General features: G+C 46.3%; 2 protein-coding genes and 1 long non-coding RNA gene across 5 annotated transcripts in view; 2 read left to right on the forward strand and 1 right to left on the reverse strand.

Annotated features, from left to right (window-relative positions):
• The window catches only part of Ankrd29 (ankyrin repeat domain 29), a 46,332-nt gene extending 40,936 nt beyond the window's left edge, over positions 1-5,396 (forward strand). For all 3 annotated transcript variants that reach the window (XM_021645425.2, XM_060377669.1, XM_060377668.1), the window contains one exon: positions 3,276-5,396. In XM_021645425.2, coding sequence (XP_021501100.1) covers positions 3,276-3,383 — 108 coding nt within the window. In that variant the 3' untranslated portion in view covers positions 3,384-5,396. The remainder of the gene's footprint in view (positions 1-3,275) is intronic.
• Positions 5,397-7,861: 2,465 nt separating this feature from the next.
• LOC132652382 (uncharacterized) lies at positions 7,862-9,584 on the reverse strand. Its single transcript, XR_009589888.1, has 3 exons — positions 9,320-9,584; positions 8,701-8,898; positions 7,862-8,097 (listed from the first exon to the last, which is right to left on the reverse strand). It is a non-coding gene; the product is annotated as an uncharacterized LOC132652382 (long non-coding RNA).
• A 7,088-nt stretch (positions 9,585-16,672) lies between these two features.
• The window catches only part of Npc1 (NPC intracellular cholesterol transporter 1), a 45,468-nt gene continuing 41,267 nt past the window's right edge, over positions 16,673-20,873 (forward strand). The window contains exon 1 of the mRNA XM_021645411.2: positions 16,673-16,881. Coding sequence (XP_021501086.2) covers positions 16,822-16,881 — 60 coding nt within the window. The 5' untranslated portion in view covers positions 16,673-16,821. The remainder of the gene's footprint in view (positions 16,882-20,873) is intronic.

A 20,873-nucleotide genomic window follows, 5' to 3' on the forward strand; every position in this document is an offset into this window, starting at 1 on the left:
CCTGGGTTTGAAACTTGACAGACCCAGCCTAGGGAATGGAAGTGCCCACAGTGGGATAAGAGTTCCCCCCTCAGCTAAAGAGACGCTGTAACAGGCATGCCCACCGACCAGCCTGATTTAGTGATCTTTCACTGACACTCTTCATAGGCGAGTCCAAGGGTGTGAGGGTATTAGAACTAACCATAGAAGCTGGAAAGGTGACCGAGTTGCTAAGAGCACTGGCTGCACAACAGTCAGAACGGAGTTTGGGTCTCAAAACCACATAACAAGGTTGCCACATGCTGCGCTCACCTGTGACTGCAGCACTGACAAGACAGAGGCAGGAGGTTGCTAGGGTTTGGTGGCCACCACCCGAGCTGAAAATCAAAGGTCTCAGTGTCAGGGAAGGAGAGACAAGGCCTTAAGGGGATAAAGCAGAAAGTGATAAAGGAGGACACCTGACTCCCTCCTCCAACCTCCATGTACATAATAATGCTGCCTCAGCACACAGCACACACATATGAAACTCGTTGAGAAAGGCCGAAGAGATCATCTGCAAGGCCAAGGCTCCCATTTTCATTTATCTAGCATACAGAAGTACTATTTCCCCATTCCTGGGGAAATGAAGTGCTTGCAGAAAGCCTTTCTGTTATCATTTCTGCCTATCTCTCCCCAGATACCCAGGTTTATTTTCCATTAGCTGGCCCGGCTGGGCGATAAGCCAGCTGAAGTCACAAGCGCCCTTCTTTTGAATCTTATCTCTAGACCTGTACAAGGAACTCTTAAAGAAATCAAACATTGGTGGTGAGCCACCCAGGACGGAGGGAAGACTGGGAACACCGCTAATACCAATACCGTAACAAAGAAACTGAAACTTTAAAAAGTGCAATCCAACTGTGTCCCATAGTGGACTAGCCTCCATGGAATGGTCCTGGGTAATTGCCAGTGGACAAAAGGCTAAGCTTTCAGCCTCCCTAGAGGACTTGAACTTATGTGTGGAGGCGCATAGTCACTGCCAGGAGTCCCTCATCTGCCGACCAAACACCCAAGAGAAGCCTGCCTCTTTAATTGCGGCCCCAAAAGCAAGGCAGCTGGATTCTAACCGCATCTCAGAACTCTTGGAAGAGATTTGGGTTGGATGGGTTTGGGGTTTTTTGGTTGGTTGCGGTTGTTTTTTTTAGGGGGTGAGTGGGGGGTCTTTTATATCCGGGGAGGGGAGGGGAGGAGAGGGAAAAGGTGTTGTTTGACCTGGAGAGACCTGCTCACTCCCAGATAAGGAACTGAAAACAGATCAAAGTAATGGCGCCACCAAAGTCCAACTTAACGAGCCACAGAGTCCGTTGAGTTTGTGTCCAGGAGTATAGGTGAGGGAGTGCTCACGGGAGCAAGGAGAACTCTAAGGCAGCTGTGTTAACAAAGCCCACACCAGCGTGGGTGACGGCTCGTGAAAGGCAGAGCCCTGGAGCTCTCTGCTTGACAACTTGCAGGCAGCTCTACAGTTTGGAGAGCTCTCCTCTTCAGCAGACCTTGTGTTTATATAGCCTTAATGGGGAGAGACACCTTGGTCTTATAAGTTTCAGGGACTTACTAGACTGAATTGTTTACTTCCCACGTTTGCAGAGCTTCCTTTTATACATTCTTGAGTCTTAGTGAGCTTTCTTCCAGTTTGGGAACTGCTACACAACAGGGAGAAGGGGGTGGGGGGACAGAGAGCAAAGAAAGGTGAAAAAATGAGGACAGGAGAAGAAGAAAAGGAACTGCCTCCTGGCAAGCGTTGGTGCCTTATCAAAGAAGGCTGTCCGAAGTGACGTTGTGTGGGTACTAGGCTTCCTCTTCCATTTTCCGACTATCTGCCCTTGTGCAGCTGCCTTTTCATCACATGCTGCAGCCAAGACATCACTGTAGCCTGCGTGGAGAGGCACAGAAAAATCCAGCTGTCCTCTCTTAAGCTCCACACTCAAAACAATATGGAAGTCCATTAAGCATTTCTACAGTCCTAAGATTCTTGTTTTTGAAAATGCAGTTGTTTCTTCAAAAATATATTTTGCATACCAAGCTGTTTGGATTTATTATTTTTCTCTTTTTTCTTTTGTTTTTGTTTTTTGAGACATGGTTTCTCTGTGTAGCCTTAGCTGTCCTGGACTCACTTTGTAGACCAAAGTTCGAGGCTGGCCTCGAACTCACAGAGATCTGCTGGCCTCTGCCTCCCAAGTGCTGGGATTACAGGCATGTGCCACCATATCCAGCAGATTTATTCTTTTTCACTAACTAGGAAATATATTTTTTTCCAATTTCATTTCTACGTTAAAAAGCTATTAGAGTTCTCCATAATATTAAGAGTCCTGAAATAATGGAGGTTCAAGAATTATTTTCCTGGTAACACACGATGCCTGTGGGGGAAACTGCCTCCCTGAATACTTAATGACGTGTCCCAGCGGGTGGCACAGCCAGCGGCAGAGACTGGGCCTTCTGGGTGTGTGTCACTCCCTGGCTCCGCTTTCTCCCAACACGCCCCTCCGTCCATATAAAAGCTAGAAAGTTGATTTCATGAAGGCAGAGAGTAAAGAGCATGGTATGGTCTAGGCGGAGCTCAGAGCAGGGAGGAGGGTGATTGTGGAGTCAGGCCAGAATACAGATACCAAAACACGGTCACCTGGAAGGAAGAAATTGTAGTCACACAACAGGTGATCTAGTTTACAACAATTTGTTGTGCATTTTTATAAAGAACTGAAAGTTGTTCCAAGTTTCCCTAACCAAGTTACGATGACTACTTAAGGAAGTGGAGATGCCGACCATTCTGACTCAGTCATCACATTTTATATCGCTGTATCAATCACCCCACAAATATGTACAAATGAAAATAGTAAATGAGGGGCCAGCAAGATGGCTCAGTGGGATGGGGGTGGAAAAAAAGGTCCCTGTCTTGAATCCTCCCTACTGGACAAGAATAAACTAAACATAAAAGACCAAACACTTGTATTTATTGAACAAGAATTAGATGTGCTGGACATTGTTTGAAAAACGATGATGCAATGATTTGTAAGACACAGCCGTGCCTTCCAGGAGCCTTTAGTATAGTAAAGGTCTGGCTAAATATAAAGTTCATGTTGAGGTGAGAAAAATAGCAGGTGCCCCTTCTACATTGAAAGGAGACCCCAGGTGTCTACTGCAAATCAGTGAGTCCAGCAAAGCTTTTTCAGTGGTGGAGGACAGAGCCTGGGGTCACCTGCCCCCTTTGCGTCTCTAGAAGCATTCCAGCGAGGGGACGCACTAATGCCAGTCTCATCTTCTTTCAGGCCAATGAGCTTCCGGCAGAACTCACCAAAAATGAGCGCATACTGCACCTCCTGAGAAGGAAAGAAGGACCTGGGAAGAATGAACTCGGTTCCGTCCTAGACAGATAGAAGGTTAAGTCGCATTGTCCAGAAAGAAATGGCTTTTAGCAATGTCAGAAATTCTTTGAAGCCCTGCGGGTTTGCACATTGCACACTAAATCAAGGAAGGGCTCAGATCCGCTTCCCTTTATTTACGGTGGGCATCACACACTGCCCTGGAACTTGGCCCTCAGGGACATGGACAGCCACAGATTCCACAAAAACTTCTCTGCCACTATGCTAACGTGAGTCCCTCCAGTCAACTCGATGCTGGACCTGGTTTTAGTCCTAAAAAGGGAAACAAAAAGCTACATCCTTTGAAAGTCAAAGGTTGCCCTTCAATTAGTTGATGCACTTTTTTTTTTTTTTGCTTTTGTGTTAAATATAACTATGCGAAAATCCATTGCATCCATCATAGTTACACAGGTCCCTTCCGTGTGAAATCTTTTCTACCACCCAAAGATCATAGCCATGATTACCGTGAACCAATGATACACAAGCGCTCGTTATTTCAGATCCACTTCTGACATTCCACTATGTGCTACTCAAAGGTGGGCCGTTAACACACAGGAGAGGCAAGCTGTGTATTTGTTGGTAAACCTCATCTTATTCGTGACATGTGAAGTCCACATTGCATACTCTGTGGAATGTGGAGCCTCCCGCAGGGCGGTCTCTGACACACTGACTTCGAGCTCACTGGATGAAACATGACATTCACACGTACTGCTCCTGTTACTATTCCTGCAGAGCGGTCTCCCTCTTAAAAGGCAGTTGTTAGTGTTTACCGGGTGCTCGTTTATGCATGCTCCGGGTGAACAGGTCACCAAACCAATTCTTCGAGGGGTCTAAAGCTGGTGTTCAGTGCACTCTCAATGGTGCATAACCGCCTCTGTCAGTGCCTAACTGCACATACAGAAACCAAGCATTCCTGTACAATGCACCAGACGAAACACTAGCAGTACTTCTCATGTCTGAACAAACACCCACTGTTCTTGCTCGTGTGCTGCTCCAGGTTCCAACAAGCAGGCTCTACGTGAAGTCACGTTAAGATGGAGGCGAAAGCAATCCCAAATTAAGGTTTGCTTACCTAACAAGCTCTGGTACCAGAAGCATTATCTTTAAGTCAGTGAAATCCGAAGCTAGCGTCTTAAAATTGTTTATGATACATGCAGTCAGAATGAGCAGGTTTTGATAAACATTGCAAACAAAGCCAGTGACAGACAGCGCCCAGCTCTCTGAGAAGCATATAGCCTGACCAACTCCACAGAAATCCCCAGTCTAATTTCAAGATAAAAGATTAGAAAGCTGTGTGTTGCCAGAGCACCAGACGCAAATATTTTGGTAGCTAAAGATCAGTGCCAATTTCCCATTGGCAGCCTTTTATTCAGCAAAGTTATACAAATACACATTTCATCCATGAAAATTTTGAAATGCTGTATTTGCCTTGAAGAAGAAAATAATGTGGATTTTGCATTTCCCACATTGAAATCTTGCATTTCCCACTTACTCAGCCCCATATGAGAACCAGCTATTCATCACGAGCCCAAAACAGAACAGTTTTGTAGGTACCAACAATAAAATGCCAAAAGACAGTATCAGGAACTTCACAGTTTTTTCACTAAAATCTGTTGGCATTGGCCTGTCCCTCACATAAACTATTTCAGGGCCATGGAGTTAATTCAGTATCTTTAGCAATACTTAATAAAGACCTTTGTACTGTAGGGAACAGGTATCTGAATTAGCATCTGCTCTAGATGCAATTATCGTGTTGTCCATGGCAGGGAACTTAGTTAAGCGCCTACCAAAGACTGAAGAAAAGGTCTGTTTTTTCAGAAACCATGTTTCCGTTCGCACACCTGGAAAAGACTCTTACTTTATGTTAGTCTCATCAACAGTCCAGTTGTTCTTCATCCAAAGACTTGATCGTTTGCAGTTCCTCTGCAAATAACCTGTTCAACCCAACTTCAAAAGGTTGCCACTACATTCATTTGTTTGACAACACATTCTGTGTTGTATTTCAAGTAAAGTTAATCCACTTCCCAATTTGCCTTTGTTTCTCTCTCTCTTTTTTTTTTTTAAGAAAAAGTCGGGTGTTATTTCTGTGGCTTTTAAAGCCTCTCTTTACATTTATTGTTTGTGGACATGGCAGAGCCCTTGGCAGTCAGAAAACAACGTGCAGGGGGAGGCTTTCCTTCCACTGTAGGTCCTGGGAATCAAACTCCGGTCCTCAGGCTTGGCAGAAGGCTCACACAACATGGCCACATTGGGAAGAACACAGAAAGTGACACCCCTCCCCCCAAGTACATTGTTACATATTGCGTGATTGTTGTACCCACAAGCCTGTATGTGCACCACATGCATGCCAGGAGTATGCAGGGACCAGAAGGGGTTGTTGGGTCTCCCAGAACGGGAGTTATCCGTGCGGGTGCTGGGAACTGAACTAGGGTTCTCCGCAGGAGCAGGAGTGCTGTTAAGCCCTGAGCAATCTCTCCAGCCACCGGTTCTTCAAGAACACTTTTAAAGCTCCCTACTGAAGCAAGCTGAATTTTAGAGACATCTCATTTAAAACAGCTTACAGCTACAACACACGACTTCAGTGCCAGAAAGTATGACTCAGAAATGGGGCGTTGCTACTCAGACATCAAAATCTTACTAACCCTGTTAAGGACACTGGAGTCTGGTTACACCAGCCCTGGGCTGTGGTGTGACTTCCACTCAGACAGGACACTCCCGGGTGGCAGCAGCTCAAATGTTAGTATTTAGATTTGCAAACTGGCGCTGCTTTCTCTACAGGGTTTCACCACTCACATAACACATTTTCCTTCACCTGGACAGGAAGCAAAAGGACAAATTTAGACACCTGGGACTGTGCTTAGTCTATGTTATGAGCTCACGTGCACACACGTGTGTGTGTGTGTGTGTGTGTGTGTGTGTGTGTGTGTGTGTGTGCACGTGCATGTGCACATGAACACCTTTTAACAAATGCACTTGACATGATTGTAGCATTCATGGTTTATCTGATGGGCAGTCAAGTTGGTAACACATTAGAGGACGCAGGGCCTGATTATGATAACCAGTAAAAATAATACTAGAGGCCAGTGACGGGGAACCATCTTAGCCATAACTGGCCAGTCAAACTTTGAGATATTTTGTCTGTTTCTTTATGTAGATCGTCAATTTGGTTGTCAATGTGTATGAGAGAAATCAGATTAGAGCAGCACACCCAGGAAGCTGCTGGTAGCCTCTAAGGTTATGCTTAAGTAGCAGCTAGTCCATCATAACTCTATTTTGAAGAACCATTGTTCTTAGCTCTCCCATTTCCTGATTAGTTTTTGCTAATATTTTTGCTGTGATATTAGCAGTGTTTAAATTAAACAGGCTATTTTAGAAACCTCTCTTTATAGTCCAACTCCTGCAGCAGGTAACAGAAAGGCCAGGGCGGGAGCTACTGCAGTGAGGCCTAACAGATGTGAAGAATCGCTGCAATTCTCAGGAAGAGCACCTATAACTCTGTTAACCGACTGTAAAGATTTCCTGATTAAAATAGTGCAACATGTCTTATCCCACACGAATCCTGACTCCCTGCAGGGATTGCAGAGCGTTATTTTCTCAGAAAAAAAAAAAAAAGTCCAATTGCTTACTGAAGGGGAGGGTGTGATGAGAAGTGGGAGGAGCATTATGGAAACATAGATAGTGACAGAAAAAGACATTATTAACAAGAACATTAGCCATAACTTTTTAAACATGGGGGGAGGGCGTGGCGGTGCACGCCTTTAATCCCAGCACTCAGGAGGCAGAGGCACGTGGAATTCTATGAGTTTGAGGCCAGCCTGGTCTACAAAGTGAATTTACGACAGCCAGGGCTACACACCTATCTCGAAACAAACAAACCAAACAAAAACCATTAGTGGGGGCATGTTTGATTGTCCTCAGTTAACCTTATATAATTCCCACGTGAAGCCCCTATTCCATACCGATTTCTTTTGAAAAGCCCAGGAATAGAGGGATCTCCTCTGACACAGAAGGGGTTTCTTTGTTGGCTTCTTAGTGCTACGTGGAGCCAGAGATGATACCCCACATTATTAGTTACAGACAGTGCTACTCTGGGTATGTTAGCTCAAATAAGGCGATGAATGAATCTTTCTTTCCCCTTCTTATTTTAACACACCTGTCATATCCGTTATCAAAACCTTTTAAAGAATATTTGACTGTACTGAAGTCTGTATTATATCGGGATTGGCCAATTAGATTAGTTCATTAAGTATCCTCCATCCATCTGGCAAAGACTTTGTTCCCTTTCTTTTATCCAAACTATGGCTCCTGGTGGAGCAATCTTTTGCATGGCAGATAATATCAGGGTGTTTCCTATAATAGGGATGACTTTTATTTCCCCTGTCAAGTTACAATTAGGTTCTGTTTGCACAGGTTGAAAGTAAGACTGTAAAACTGTTAGCCATAGGACAATCAGCATAGATTCCAACATCAAGAACACAATGTTTAAAGTTAGGTTAGACAGTCAAAGCTTAGGGTGTTTAATTTTTAATGGTTTCTTTCAGTCAATTCCCACCTCTAGATTGGGCTCTTCCATGGGTTCCTCGGGTGCCTTCTTGAGATATATGTGATGTACCCAGGCGGGAATACCAGCAATTTTAACATCAGTAGGAGTCCAGAGACTCTTGTAAGGTCCTTTCCCGTCTAGCTTCAAGATTGTCGGTTTTGAAGCCGCTGACCAATATGGTGTCTCCTGGCCGTGAGAGACCAAAAGATTAAAAATTAGCAGCTATTATTAATTAAGGCCTAAACTAGTTAGGTAAAGAAGTACAGTAATGCCCTGAGGGGAAGGGCTACCTCACTGCATTCTTTCCCCACCCACTAGAGATACAGTTGCTAGGAAACTGGCCCATCCCCCTAGGGAAGGAGACCAGATCCTTCCTGGGAACCTTCCTATAGCCAATCAATTGAAAATGTAGTATTTTGACCAATAGATGCTTGCCAGGCAGGAAGCGTCCCTGCCTTGGGCATGCTGGGAGGGACCAGAATCTTTAAATCACCCAACTAACCTGGGCACGGTGTGCTTGGCTCCCACCGCTTTGGCGGTGGGGTGTGTGGGCCCAAGTTGCAGCTTGTAATTTACAATAAAAAGAACCTCATGTATTTACAGCGGAGTCTGTTTATTCCTGGTCTTTTGGGGTTCGTGAACTGGGCAGAACAGCTGGAATGGGTGGTCAGGTGGGTGAGACCCAGCTGGCTGCGCAGCCTGGCCATGAGGGAAAGTCTTGTCCAATGTTAACTGCAGACGTTTTAAGCTGTAACAGAACTTGGTGGTACTCAGTGAGTGGCCTCCTACCTCCCTCTGCGTTGTAGTCCCGTTGAGGTCTCCATATTGTCAGAGCTCGGTCAATCCCAAGGGCTTCAGCCGCTTTTGTGAGAAACTGTTCCCTTGCCTTGCTTCAGGACTGCAGAGCGTGAGGTGATTGAAAAGTTAGACTCAATGAGACTCAGGAGTGAGGGTTAGTGCTGACAGGAGGGTTCTGCTTCTTCGGTTCTGCAGGGGAGAAAGAGGCATCACAGCTATCGGTCATCAGGAAACTGTTGCAGGAGAGCAAGACAAAAGGAGGTGGAGTCCCAGAACAAAGATAGGAGAAAGAGTTGGGAGGGCCATATGGGACCCCCTGGTGGGTGTGGGGGAGGGGGATACCAGGGGGCGGTAGGAAAGAACTAGGTGGTAGAGGAGGGTTGAAGTGGAGGAGGGGCAGGGCAAAGCTGTGTCCGTGGGGACTGCGGTGGTGAAGATAGAGGTTTCAGGGAGGAGGGAGGAGGACAAAGATGGTTATATGAAGGGAGGGGGGATTCTTCCTCCTGTAAGTCCAGTTTTGAGAGGGTGCTCCTGGGTCTCCCCTACAGGCCCTCGGAGGAGCCACCTGTCAACAGTCAGGGCCACCTAGCCCGTTGCAGACCGGACAAACCTTCTTCATCTAGAGGGGTGGGCTGGAAGTTGCTTCAGCCTCAGGAAAGATGGATCCAATCCAGACCTACAGAGGGTGACAGTCACCACTGTCCAAGCTGGCTGAGAATCAAGAGTGTCCTCCGAGGAGAGCCATCAGTTTCACAGAAAGTTTGGCAGTGACTCCTGACGATAGGACAATCATAGCCCTCCTTGGCTGGTCAAAACGTTTAGAAGAGCCTAGAGGGCTGTTAGGCTGTTATTCTTACTGCCCATATTGTCCGTTCGTTCAGTCGCTCCAAGTCCACGATAAACCAGTTAACACACAACGTACAAAGTACAGGAGATGGAGATAATAAAAATGAAACCAAATACAACACAGATAAGACACAAAACCAGACCAAGAACCTCAGCGGGCAGCGTAACATCTTGCTCTTTGCCCGGGACAGGGGAGTATTGAATCTAGTCAGACCCTCCTTGTCCCAGATTGGGATCCCAGCAGAAGCAGGTGTCACAGAAAATTACTATTTTCTTACCAAGGGAGGCCTTCTCAGCACAGCTGTTCACTCTGATAGTCCACAGAACGCCGTGGGCCACCTCCTGAGGTGGCCTTTCAGCCCGTCCTGCGGTGAAGATCTGGCTTTGGAGTTTGGATGGTGGTCTGATTTCGCTGGGGCTTCCAGAGAAATGTTAATCCCACCAGCAAGAATAAGACCACTGCCACTGTGTTTGAGCCAAATTTGAAGCCTTTTAAGTTCAGTTAGAGGGATAGTCCTGGGCCTGTTTCTTAGGACCTTTTTAGGGAGTAAAGTCATGAATAGATGCAAAGTAAGTTTACAGAAGCAAGACAATAGGAGCAGTTAGGAAGTAGATAAAAACCTCAGAGGAGAAAAAAAAAAAAAAAAAAAGAAAGAAACCCAACAGTCATCATCATCACTGATTAGGGAGGTCCAATGTGTTCTTTAAAAAATAGAAAAGAAAGAAAGAGAAAAAAATGGTCATCAGTTGGGACAGGTCATGTTCCAGGAGACAAAAACTTAAGAACAGAAACTCAGCTCTTACAGTAAATAGGAACTTAATTTTAACAATACAACAAAATGGCTCCTGCCTTCTTAATGGAGGCAGGCAGGTTCCAGACTACACTGGCTGGCCAGCAAGCTACAGGGACTCTCCTGTCTCCATCAGCCCAGGGCTAAGATAACAAGTGGGCAAGAGCACACCTAGCATTTTTATTTGTGTCCTGGGGCTCAAACGAAGGTCCTCACACTTGTCAGGCAAATGCTTTACTGGCTGAACCATCATCCCTTCACCCCATGCAATAATAGGTGACTGATATAGGTCTGTGATGATGGTGGGCGTATGAGGCACGCACTGGCAAGCAATAGAGTCTATCCTGGGGACCAAGCCTATGCGGCATTTTGACATTGAACTTGCCAGCCTCCACAATTGTAAGAGATAGATTCATGCTGTTGAACTCACCCAGTCTGTGCTGTTTTGTCACGGCACGCAAACAGTAAAAGGAAATCAGCAAAGGTAAGTGGTGCTGAGTCCATTAGCAATGGCCCTAGGTATGGTGAGATGAAGTGGTTACAGCCTGCTACCACAAAGGCCCAACTCTCCTCACTTTCAGTGGCTGAACTTCAGGTTCCAAGGTAGGAAGCTGGCAAGCTTTCCATCTGTGTGAGTAATCAGGAATATTTGATTTTCTTAATTCACTTGACTTTATATATACTTAGGACTTTCCAAATCAGCTGGGTACCTGAGGCTGGAGGGAGAAGGGAGCCTTTTTTTAGGGGGGAAAACCACAGTTATTTGACTGTAATAAGATTTTATTATTGTTAGGTAGAACATACTGGCACACACCTTTAATCACAGCACTCAGGAGTCAGAGACAGACTAACCTGTGAGTTTGAGGCCAGCCTGGTCTATGCAGTGAGTTCCAGGACAGCCGTAGCTACAGGGTGAGACCCTGACTTAAAAACAACAACAATAGAAGATTTTATTACTGTGAATATATTGCTCAAGTTCTACTTCTGATCTTAGACAAATATGTAGCCCAGGAGATGGAAGCTTCATGGGGAATATGGTTTACCAAGGACAGTGTGATCAACTGTGTTAAATGCTGCTAGGAAGTCTAGTGAGAAGAGAACAAAAGAGTACTGTACAACAAACAATAATGGCCTTTAGAAGAGCAGGGAACTATGGGATTTCCTTAGCTTGAGAGTAAGGAGAGAAGCTGAATCTTTGTGTGTATGTGTGTCTGTGTTAGTGTGTGTATTTATCAGCAACACATGTCATAGGGTATGTATGCAAAGTGCTTGCATTGCAAGCATGAAGGCATGAGTCAGGTCCGAGAACCAACGTAAGAGAGTCAGATATGGTGGTGCATAAGTGTAATCCAGTACTAGGAAGGGGAAGACAGGTGGCCAGCCTGCCTAGCCTAATTAGTGAGCTCCAGGCCTGTGAGAACCTGTGAGACAAGGTGGGGGCTGGAGAGATTAATGTAAGGTTGAGAACACTTGCTGCTCTTACAGAGGGTTGAAGTTCAGCTTCTAGCACCTATTTTGGGCCATTCATAACCATCTGTATCTCCAGCTACAGGGGATCTGATACTTCCTTCTGGCATCTATAGGAACCTGTATGCAAGTGCACCATAACCTTATAAACGGGCATTTTAAAAATAACCATTAAAAGGAGAGAGAATCACTGGAGAGATGTCTTGGGGGCTAAGAGCCCCGGCTACTCTTCCAGAGTACCTAGGTTTGATTCCCAGAACCCACATGGCAGCTTACAAATGTCTATAACTCCAGCTCTAGGGGATCCAACAGCTTCTTCTGGCCTTCATATGTACCAGGCACTCACATGGGGCACAAACATACAGACAGACAAAGCACCCATACACAGAAAATAAAATTTAATACATCTTATGCAGAGAAATTTTAACCCAGCAATGTGGCTGCTCTGGCAAGGGATCACAACCAAAGGCTTAGGTCAGTGTGATCCAGCTGGAATATAGACACACCTTTAGTATACATCTTTAATCCCTCTGAATGGAATCAAGTACACACCTTTAATCCCAAACAATGGCATCCAACTGAGGGACAGACAAAGTGATCAATCAGAGAAAGATTTGACAGAATGAGTCAGAGATAGTATGCCCTACTCTCGGGAGATCAGGCAGGAAAGAGAAGCTACTTAAGAGCAGTGCAAAGAGAGAACAGGAGCATTTGTGGAGACAGTACAGTAGAGTTCAGGAGTGCAATACAGTTCTGTTGAGTGCAGTTGACTTTGTAAAGTTCAGAGGCAGTTTTCCCAAGCAGAGCAATTTAATGAGTTTTGGTGGGATGCCAGTTTGAATCAGTTTGGAGAGGAGTTTGAGCCACCTGAGTTGAACCAGTCTTCCAGAGTTCAGAAAGAACTAGAAAGGGTGAGCTTATTCAACAATAAGTCTCAGAGGTTGAAAACATTCTAGGCCTATGTCAACAGATGGTTTGGGCTTATAGAAGATAGGATTGTATGGAGGCTAGAAGTTTCCAGGCGTAGGCCTAGGGATAGTTAGATAGAAACACTCTGGGCTCAGCCCATGTATGTTTCTATAAAGCTTGGGTAGGCTCTCATTTCATCTCCTCTTCTAAGGAAATAAAAACTACATTTATGCCTTTTTAAGACCCCAGAAGATGAACAGCACCTGAGGATTATCTCTAGTCTCTTGTGGTTTGAACAGGCATGTCCCCATAGACTCATGTGTTTGAATGCTTGGCCTGTAGGGAGTGGCACTATTAGGAAGTGTGGCCTTGCTGGAGGCCCACCATGAGGAAGTGTGTCACTGGGGGGTGGGTGGGCTTTGAGGTCTCCTATGCTAGCTATGGCTAGTACGGTACAGTCTCCGTCTGCTGCCTGAGAAGCAAGATGTAGAACTCTCAGCTCCTCCTTCAGCACCACGTCTGCTCACACACCACCGTGCTTCCTGCCATGATGGTAATAAACCAAACCTCTGAAACTGTCAGCCAGACCCAAGTTAAATGTCTTCCTTTAGAAGGGTTGCCATGGTCATGGTGTCTCTTCACAGCAGTGGAAGCCCTTACTAAGACATCTCCATATACACATATGCCCATGAGCACAAGCACACACACATACACACACACACAACCCAGAAGCTCCACAAGCATTTACAAAACAATATGAAAAATGAACATATCTAATAAAAGTTTACAGAAAAGTCATTTACAAATAGATAATGACAATTATTCCTATAATTAAAAAACACAACTTAAATCATGTGGACACTTTTAAAAACAAGAAGTAAAAATAAACTACATATTCTTTATTTCACCTATCAGAATATCAGTGTTGGCAAAGGAGCAGGGAATCATGAATTTCCATGTGTTGCTGACAAAGGGTTAGCCTGAAACCTCTTTGGAAGGCAATTTAATAAGAATCAAATTTTAAACGTACATCTCTTTTGATCGAAAAAATATAAACTCCTTTGCAAGACATATTCCTATATGCCTGTAATCTCAGCTATTAGAAGGCTAAGGCAGGAGGATTATAAGTTTGAGGCGTCCCAAACAACTTAGTGAGAGCCTGCTTCAAAATAAAATAAACAGAATGTAGCTCAGTGGTAGAGAGTTTGCTAAATATGTCCAAAGCTCTAGGCTCAATCTCCAATACAGGGATTAAGTCCCATTTTCTTCAGAAGATTAAAAAAAGTTAAACATTGCATCATTTTTCCTACATTAAGTGCCAATTAGAACTCCAACGGGAAACTATTTAAATAGTTATCTAGTGGATCAAAACTATTAACGGGAGCATTTCAAACATTCTCCTTTCATCTGTCAACTAAACAGAATTTTGTCTTAGATCAACTTACGCATATAAAAATGAGAGTGACCACGGCCCGGGACACAGGTTCAGATTGCCCCAAATACCATGTGCCAATGTGGTACCAATTTCATGAAGTTTTTATAGTAACAGGACAAAAAAATAATAACAAAGTTACATTTTGAAGATGTTGGTGAAGTATCTGACAGAAAAATTATTACAGCAAAGCCGGGTAGCTCTGTTATAGGCCTCAGTTGTTATCTCTTGGTATTTCTAGCCTTTGGGTTGGTAGAAGATAGGGCTCCCATTATACATTTCAAAAGAATTTACCTAATAGTCACAAGGATATTGGGTCAAACACAGAGTGGGTAATACATGGTTAGGGAGCCTGAAACAATTTGACTCTGGACCTGCAACATTCTAGCTCTTCTCCATAAACACGAAAGGTTTTTTTAAAATTTTTTATTAATTCTTTGTGAATTTCACATCATGCACCCCAGTCCCACTCATCCCCTCATATTTGCCCTTTGCCCTTGCAACCTCCCCCCCATACTATATACAAACAAACAATAACAAAAAGCATGGAAAAACATCTCCTCATGGAAGCTGTAGTTTGTCACGCTGTGTCCCACAGTGCCTCCCTCTGTCCATACATCTTCATTTGCAAATGTTCATTGCAATGAGTCATTGTCTGGTTCGAGATCTCTGGCTTCCACGACACCATCAATACTGGAGCCCACTGGGACTCCTCACAGTTGTTGCCCTGAGTCATCATTCTGCAGCTTTGGGTCAGCAGGACGGGTCCTTTCACGTGCCCCAACTATTCACAGATGATACAGACTTTGGGATGGGCCAACTGAGAGCCCTGGATTTGAGCCTGGGTGGTAGCTGGACTTGTCAGTGCACTGGCTCTCCCTTATCTGCACCAATTGCTGCAGCCTGTGAGGGGCTGGGCCAGCTCTCCCCCTTGCACAGTCCCAGTCGTTGAAGGGCAGGAATAGGCCTCCTGCTCTCCTGCCCTTGGGGCCAGCTCTCCAGAAAACACAAAAGTTTCAGTCAGTCCATCAATCTCGAAGATTGGGCTTCTTTTGGGAACTTCTGTTTGTTTGTGCCTCTTTCTTTCTTCATACGGAAAATGATCAATAGTTTTCAGACTTTTGTGGTGCAGTACCAAGAGACAACAGAGTACAGGAAGAGTCGAAGCTTTGTGGAATCCGGGCAAGTTCGGAATGTAAGGACGGCTAAGGAAGGAAAAGTGGTGGTGACATTTTCAGCCATGTTAAAATATTTTTCACAAAGAGAATGAACTTGTAAAGGAAAATACAGCGTAGTGTAAGATAGATTGTCTGTCATGATGGAATTATAAGTAAATTTTTAAAATTTAAGTGATCTGTGGAGAGCTGCTTGTTTGGCAAGCTGCTTTGTTATTGAGTATTGAGCGAAAAACATGTTTTCACCCTGACCTTTACCTTGAGACAGAGATAAGCAGGCTGTTTTACCAAGCTCCTGTAGCTTGTTTGTGTGACCATATCTGCTCTACAGGGTGGTGGTCTAAGAAAACAATTTTGACTGCTGCATGAACCCCTCCCCTGTATTGATGGGCCTTGTTTTGCTCTGCCTCTGAAAAGGAGCTGTGGCCTAAACTCCGAGCCGCTACAGTGTTTGCTGACAGTCCTCTCCAGCTGGTCCCTGTGTCTTGCTTTCTTTAATCCTCACTCCCCACTCACGTACTGTTCGACTTTGCCACTCCCGCAGCGATCTTTTTTAGTGTCTAAAAGTGTATTTTCTATTTCTACCGTAAGCATGGGTTCACGGCTAGACGCGCCTCGGCCAGTAGGTGGTGCGGTTTAGCGCTTTTTCAAACCTGGTCTGAGTTAGAAGTAAACAAATCCCGAGTCAGAAGCGCCACCGCGCTGCGCAGTCAGATGACAACAGGGTCATGCCACCGCTCGTCATTGGCCCGAGCTTGGCCAGAAGATGCTCCAGCACCGATCCCTTTCGGGTAACCAGGTTTGGGAAAGGATAATCAGAGTACTTACTGTGGCATACAGAAACAGAGGTTGAAATATCACAGTGGTCCGAGGAGCCGGCTCGTAATTAGGAAAATTGCCTCGAATTTTAACTACGTGTTAAAACCTTGCCCACCCTCTCCAACCCAGGCGGAAAAAAAACGGACACGGAGGGGGCCAGTAGGTTAAAACACGTAAGCCAGACGTGTTGGAATGAGTCCGGAATACCATCCCAGGATGGATTTTAAAAGTGCAGCTTCTCGGGTGTGAAAGATGCCCAGCAGCGAGGGGCGAGCAAGGATGGCGCGACACAAAAGGGCTGGACTGATTCCCGGGGAGGGCATCTGACCACGTGGCTTTGGCTCAGGGGTCCGAAGACCTGCTCGGCCTTACAGAAAGAGACGGGCAGCAGGTCGGGTTGAGCGCGCTGGCAGTCGTGGCGGGGCCAGGGCTCCGCCCAGCGCTCGGCGCTAGGCCCCGCCCCCGAGCTCTTAGCCCCGCCCCCGGGAGGGTCGAGCGGCGGCAGCCCCGACACCGCCTCCGTCCTTCCTGACTTGCGCGCGCAGCCCGCCGCCTGCGGCAGCCCCTTCTTTGGTCAGGCGCCGGTCCCGAAACCGCCCAGCCAGTGCCGTGGCGCTCCGGCCGCTGTGCACTGCGTGCGGGACCGGGGTCTGCAGCCCCGCGCGGCGACAGCATGAGCGGGCGCCACCCGGGCCTCGGCCTGCTGCTGCTGCTGCTGCTGTGCCCTGCGCGGGTGAGTGGCTTCCAGGGACCCGGGCGGGCTGGGGCGGGCTGGGCGGGACGCGGCGGCTCCGGAGACCCCCGGGCGCGGGAGCTGAGGGCCCGGGCGCGGGGAAGTTGGTCTGCGGGAACAGCCGCGGTGGTCGCCTTCTCCTCCCGCGTGTGTCCATCCTCTCGCTGTACCTGTGGTCTGGGACAGGGTGACAGCTGGGGCCTCTGTTTGGCTAGCTTTGAGCTCAGTCCAGCTGTTGTCACCTGATTTAGGATGTGGGACCTGGGGGGACAATGGGTGCAGAGGATAGGGACTCTTCTTGTTTTTAGCCATTTTAACGAAACGAATTCTACAGACTCCTTAAGTTTACTTAGCTCCGACTGCTTTGTTGCTCCGTGTCTCCAGACGATGGAGGTAGAAGGCGAACAAAACTCAAGCACCAAATTTAAGCAGTCTCGAGTACTTTAAATGAACCAGCCTGATCTCCAGACTGTTCTTGAGGATCACGTTCCTTTAAGCGTTTCAGAAAACCGAGGCCCACAAATACAGTAGTTTAACTTCCCCTCCCCACAATTAACCAGGGACAGGAGGACACCTGGCGCAGTGTGCTTCTCCCTCAGCTGGCTTTTCCTTGCTGTGGCAACTTGGGTATAGGTGTGTCACTACTGTTTGGGTGTCTGCAGTTTTCTCGTTGGAAACAGTGGGTGTGTGCGTAGGGATGCCTACGGAGGGGTACTAATTAAACCAGTTCAGAATGACTCAGTCAATGAAAATTCTGTGCCCTGTTGGCCGTAACTCTCCTCTAATGGACCTGTGGGTTATGACAAGGTGGTGAATCAGAAATGAGAGCAGATGAAGAGGTTACCTGGTGGAGGAAGCTTTCCTTTTGAACTTTAACTCTGTGCAGTGCTTGGAAGGACAGAGGGATGCTGACCTAAATGGCCCTGGGAGCCAGAGAGTACACACGCTGAACTAGTGAAGAAAAGCAGAAGAACGGGGTTGTTGTTTGGGTCCGACTACCTTTGCCATCTCTGTGGTTTTAGGTGTTTGACTCAGCCTTGATTGTTGTTTTTGGTTTTTTGTTTTGTTTTGTTTTGTTTTGAGATGGTAAATACCTCATCGTTATTGAAATGGAAGTTGTTTATCATATGCCTACTGTAGAACCCTTGAGAAAAAGTCAGCAATCTCTTTTCCCTAGTGTTTTAGGTCAGGACCTCGTCAGCAGAGTTCACATCATAAAGTGGCTTAAACTTATCTCTGCTTTTCTTTCACCTCAAGGTTGATAAGCAGTGAGCTACTCTTCCAGAGTGTTTGAAGTAGTCCAGAAGTTGATTCTCTTGCAAAATGCCTGAAAGGCTTCCCAAAGTCCTTCTTAGCTAGGAATGCTCCCATTGTTGTCTTAAAAATTCGCTCCTGCTGTCCAGAGGCTCCCAGGGCAGCTGAACAGCAGGGTGGAGTAACTGGTTCTTTGACTCTCACTGGTCTGTGGCTGATCAGGTTTCAGTCTGAGCATCCGTCAGGTTGTTGGGGGATTAGAGGATGTATTTGGAGAGATTTTTGGTTTTCTTAAATCTTTCTACTTACAGAGGATGGAATTGCCAAGTTGAATGTTCTGTCTTCCTGTTTTGTTTTGGCTTTTTTTGTTTTGTTTGTGTGTCAGAGTCTCTAGTCTCATCCTGACTCTCACTATGTTGTCCAGGTGTGCCTTAAATTCACTGGGATTCTGCTTCAGCCCCCCCAAGTGCCGGAATTACTGATGTGAACCACTGCACCTGGCTTAGCTTCTTTTTAATACCCATGTTTTGCTAGTCATTATGGTGAACATGCCTTTTTTTTTAAGACAGGATTTCTCTGTGTAGCCTTGGTGGTACTGGACTCGATTTGTAGACCAGGCTGCTCTTGAACTCACAGAGATCCGCCTGCCTTTGCCTCTCCGAGTGCTGGGATTACAGGGATGTGCCACTGAGCCCAACCTTTATCTGAGTCCTGGGGCGGCAGAGTCAAGCAGATCTCTAAATTTGGCGTCAACTTACCTAACAAGTTCTAAGCCAGTCAGGTAAATAGTTAGACCCTAACTAAAGCAAATGACAACCCACCTGTGTTCATACAAGTACTGCATGCAGTTTGGGAAAATGATTGTCTCTCCTGGCTGTCTTTTTTTTTTTTTTCCCCCACCTGGAATATGTTGAGGTCAGTACTCATTGAACACTTAAGTGGCTTTTTAAGTGGTGATCTGGAATAATCTTTTGGCCCGGAGGCAGGATGAATAACCCTGTGAAAGTGGAGTGAGTATGTGCAATCCTTTCTAGCCTTGGTCCACCAGTCAGATTGATGGAGTAAGATTTGATAACAGATTATCAACTTGAAAACGGAAGATTTTTTTTTTTTTTTTTTTTTTTGCAAGTGGGTAAAGAGTAAAGGACTTGTTGAATAGAACTTTGTATTTCTCCGAATTTATTATTCAGCCGGGAACAAAGAGTCCCTCTGTTGAGGGAGGCTCAGGCACATTGCCCTGTGTGACCCTCCTCACTCCGCTGTTAAAGAGATGCACTGTTCCAAGAGTAGCTCATCACCTTCTGGGAAGCCTAGGCCACCTCAGGGACCCTGTTGCCTGCGGCTCAGGGCAGGGGATCTGCTCTCCAGACAAATCAGACCTTTTGCTATCAGAACCACACAGTGTTGGCCAGACTCCAGGCCCTGGTTGGCAGAGCCTTACTAGGGACACAGCTTTTCCCAGCCAGGATGCCTTCCCGCTCTACTTCTTGATTTTTGCTTAAACTTCTGCAGTGGCATTTTCTGTTAACAAAAGCCTTTGAGCTCAGAGACCTGTGTGTGTTCAGGGGGGCTCACCTCCTCCCACTAGAGCTTCAGTGCAACAACAGGCAGATTGACAGTGCCTGATTGCAGGCTCTGTGAGGGCAAGGACTGTATCTTATCATCTCCAGATGGGGCCAGGATCTTGCTTTGTGGCTCCTGTTAATCACTAAGTCTTCCAGCCTCAAAGTGGATCTTGAAGAAGGACTTAAAGGTTAGTTGTGATCAAAATGTCCTTGCGGTTGATTCCTGGTGATGGCAGTGGTTGACTGGGACCAGCCAGGCTTTCTTTGCCTGGTGCCTGTGTGTGTGTGGTGGGGGGATGTGAGGATGACCTGTGTGCTTGTGGAGGGCAGAGGTCAAATGTCTGCTTCAGCCATTCACTTTGTTTTTGAGACAGGGTCTTTCGCTGAACCTGACTAGGGGCTCACCTAGTCAGCAGGCTAGCCAGTCAGCAAGCCCTAGGGATCCATGACGATTCCTTAGCTCTGGGATCAGACAAATGTACCACAGTGCCAGACTTTGATATTGGTGCTGGAGATCCAAACTCTGTTTCTCGTGCTTGTGAGGTGAGCACCAGCTGAGCCACCTCCTGCACCTTCCAGCCTGTGCCTTTTAATCTTGGTCTTTGGATGATTCACTTAGGCAAAGGACTTTTTAAAAATAATAAGTACTTTCCATGGTATGTGCTGGTGCCTGAAGCCTTGTTGATGTCCATAGGCTGGACTGTTGCCAGGGACCATACTGATGTCCGAGGACAGTGCCCTGGAGGCCATGCTGATGTCTGCGGTCTGTATTGCCACTGGAGACCATGCTGAGGTCCCTGGCACATGCTGAGGCCAGAGGCCATGTGGAAGTCCATGGGCCGTGCTGACACCAGAAACCACGTGGAAGTCCCATGATCACAGTCCTACTGAGTGAAGGGCTAGGAAGATGCTTTTTTCAGTGGTATCATATCAATGACTGTAGACTCACAGTTGACAAAGAGAGTCATAGATGGCTCCGGTGACAACCCCTACCCCAGCCTCAAAAGCAATAGCCTAGACAGGAAGCCATCAAGGAGAACTCTTAAACATTGTGCTAAGGATGCTAAAGGATAGCATTCCACAGCTGATGGCTTCTGACAGGGCTAAGGGTAGGAAAGGACTTGGTTTTCTCCATGGGGGTAGCCGCTGGGAGTAGGACCATACTCCAGTGAG

This window comes from Meriones unguiculatus, chromosome 2 (assembly GCF_030254825.1).
Source record: "Meriones unguiculatus strain TT.TT164.6M chromosome 2, Bangor_MerUng_6.1, whole genome shotgun sequence".
Lineage (NCBI taxonomy): Eukaryota > Metazoa > Chordata > Mammalia > Rodentia > Muridae > Meriones > Meriones unguiculatus.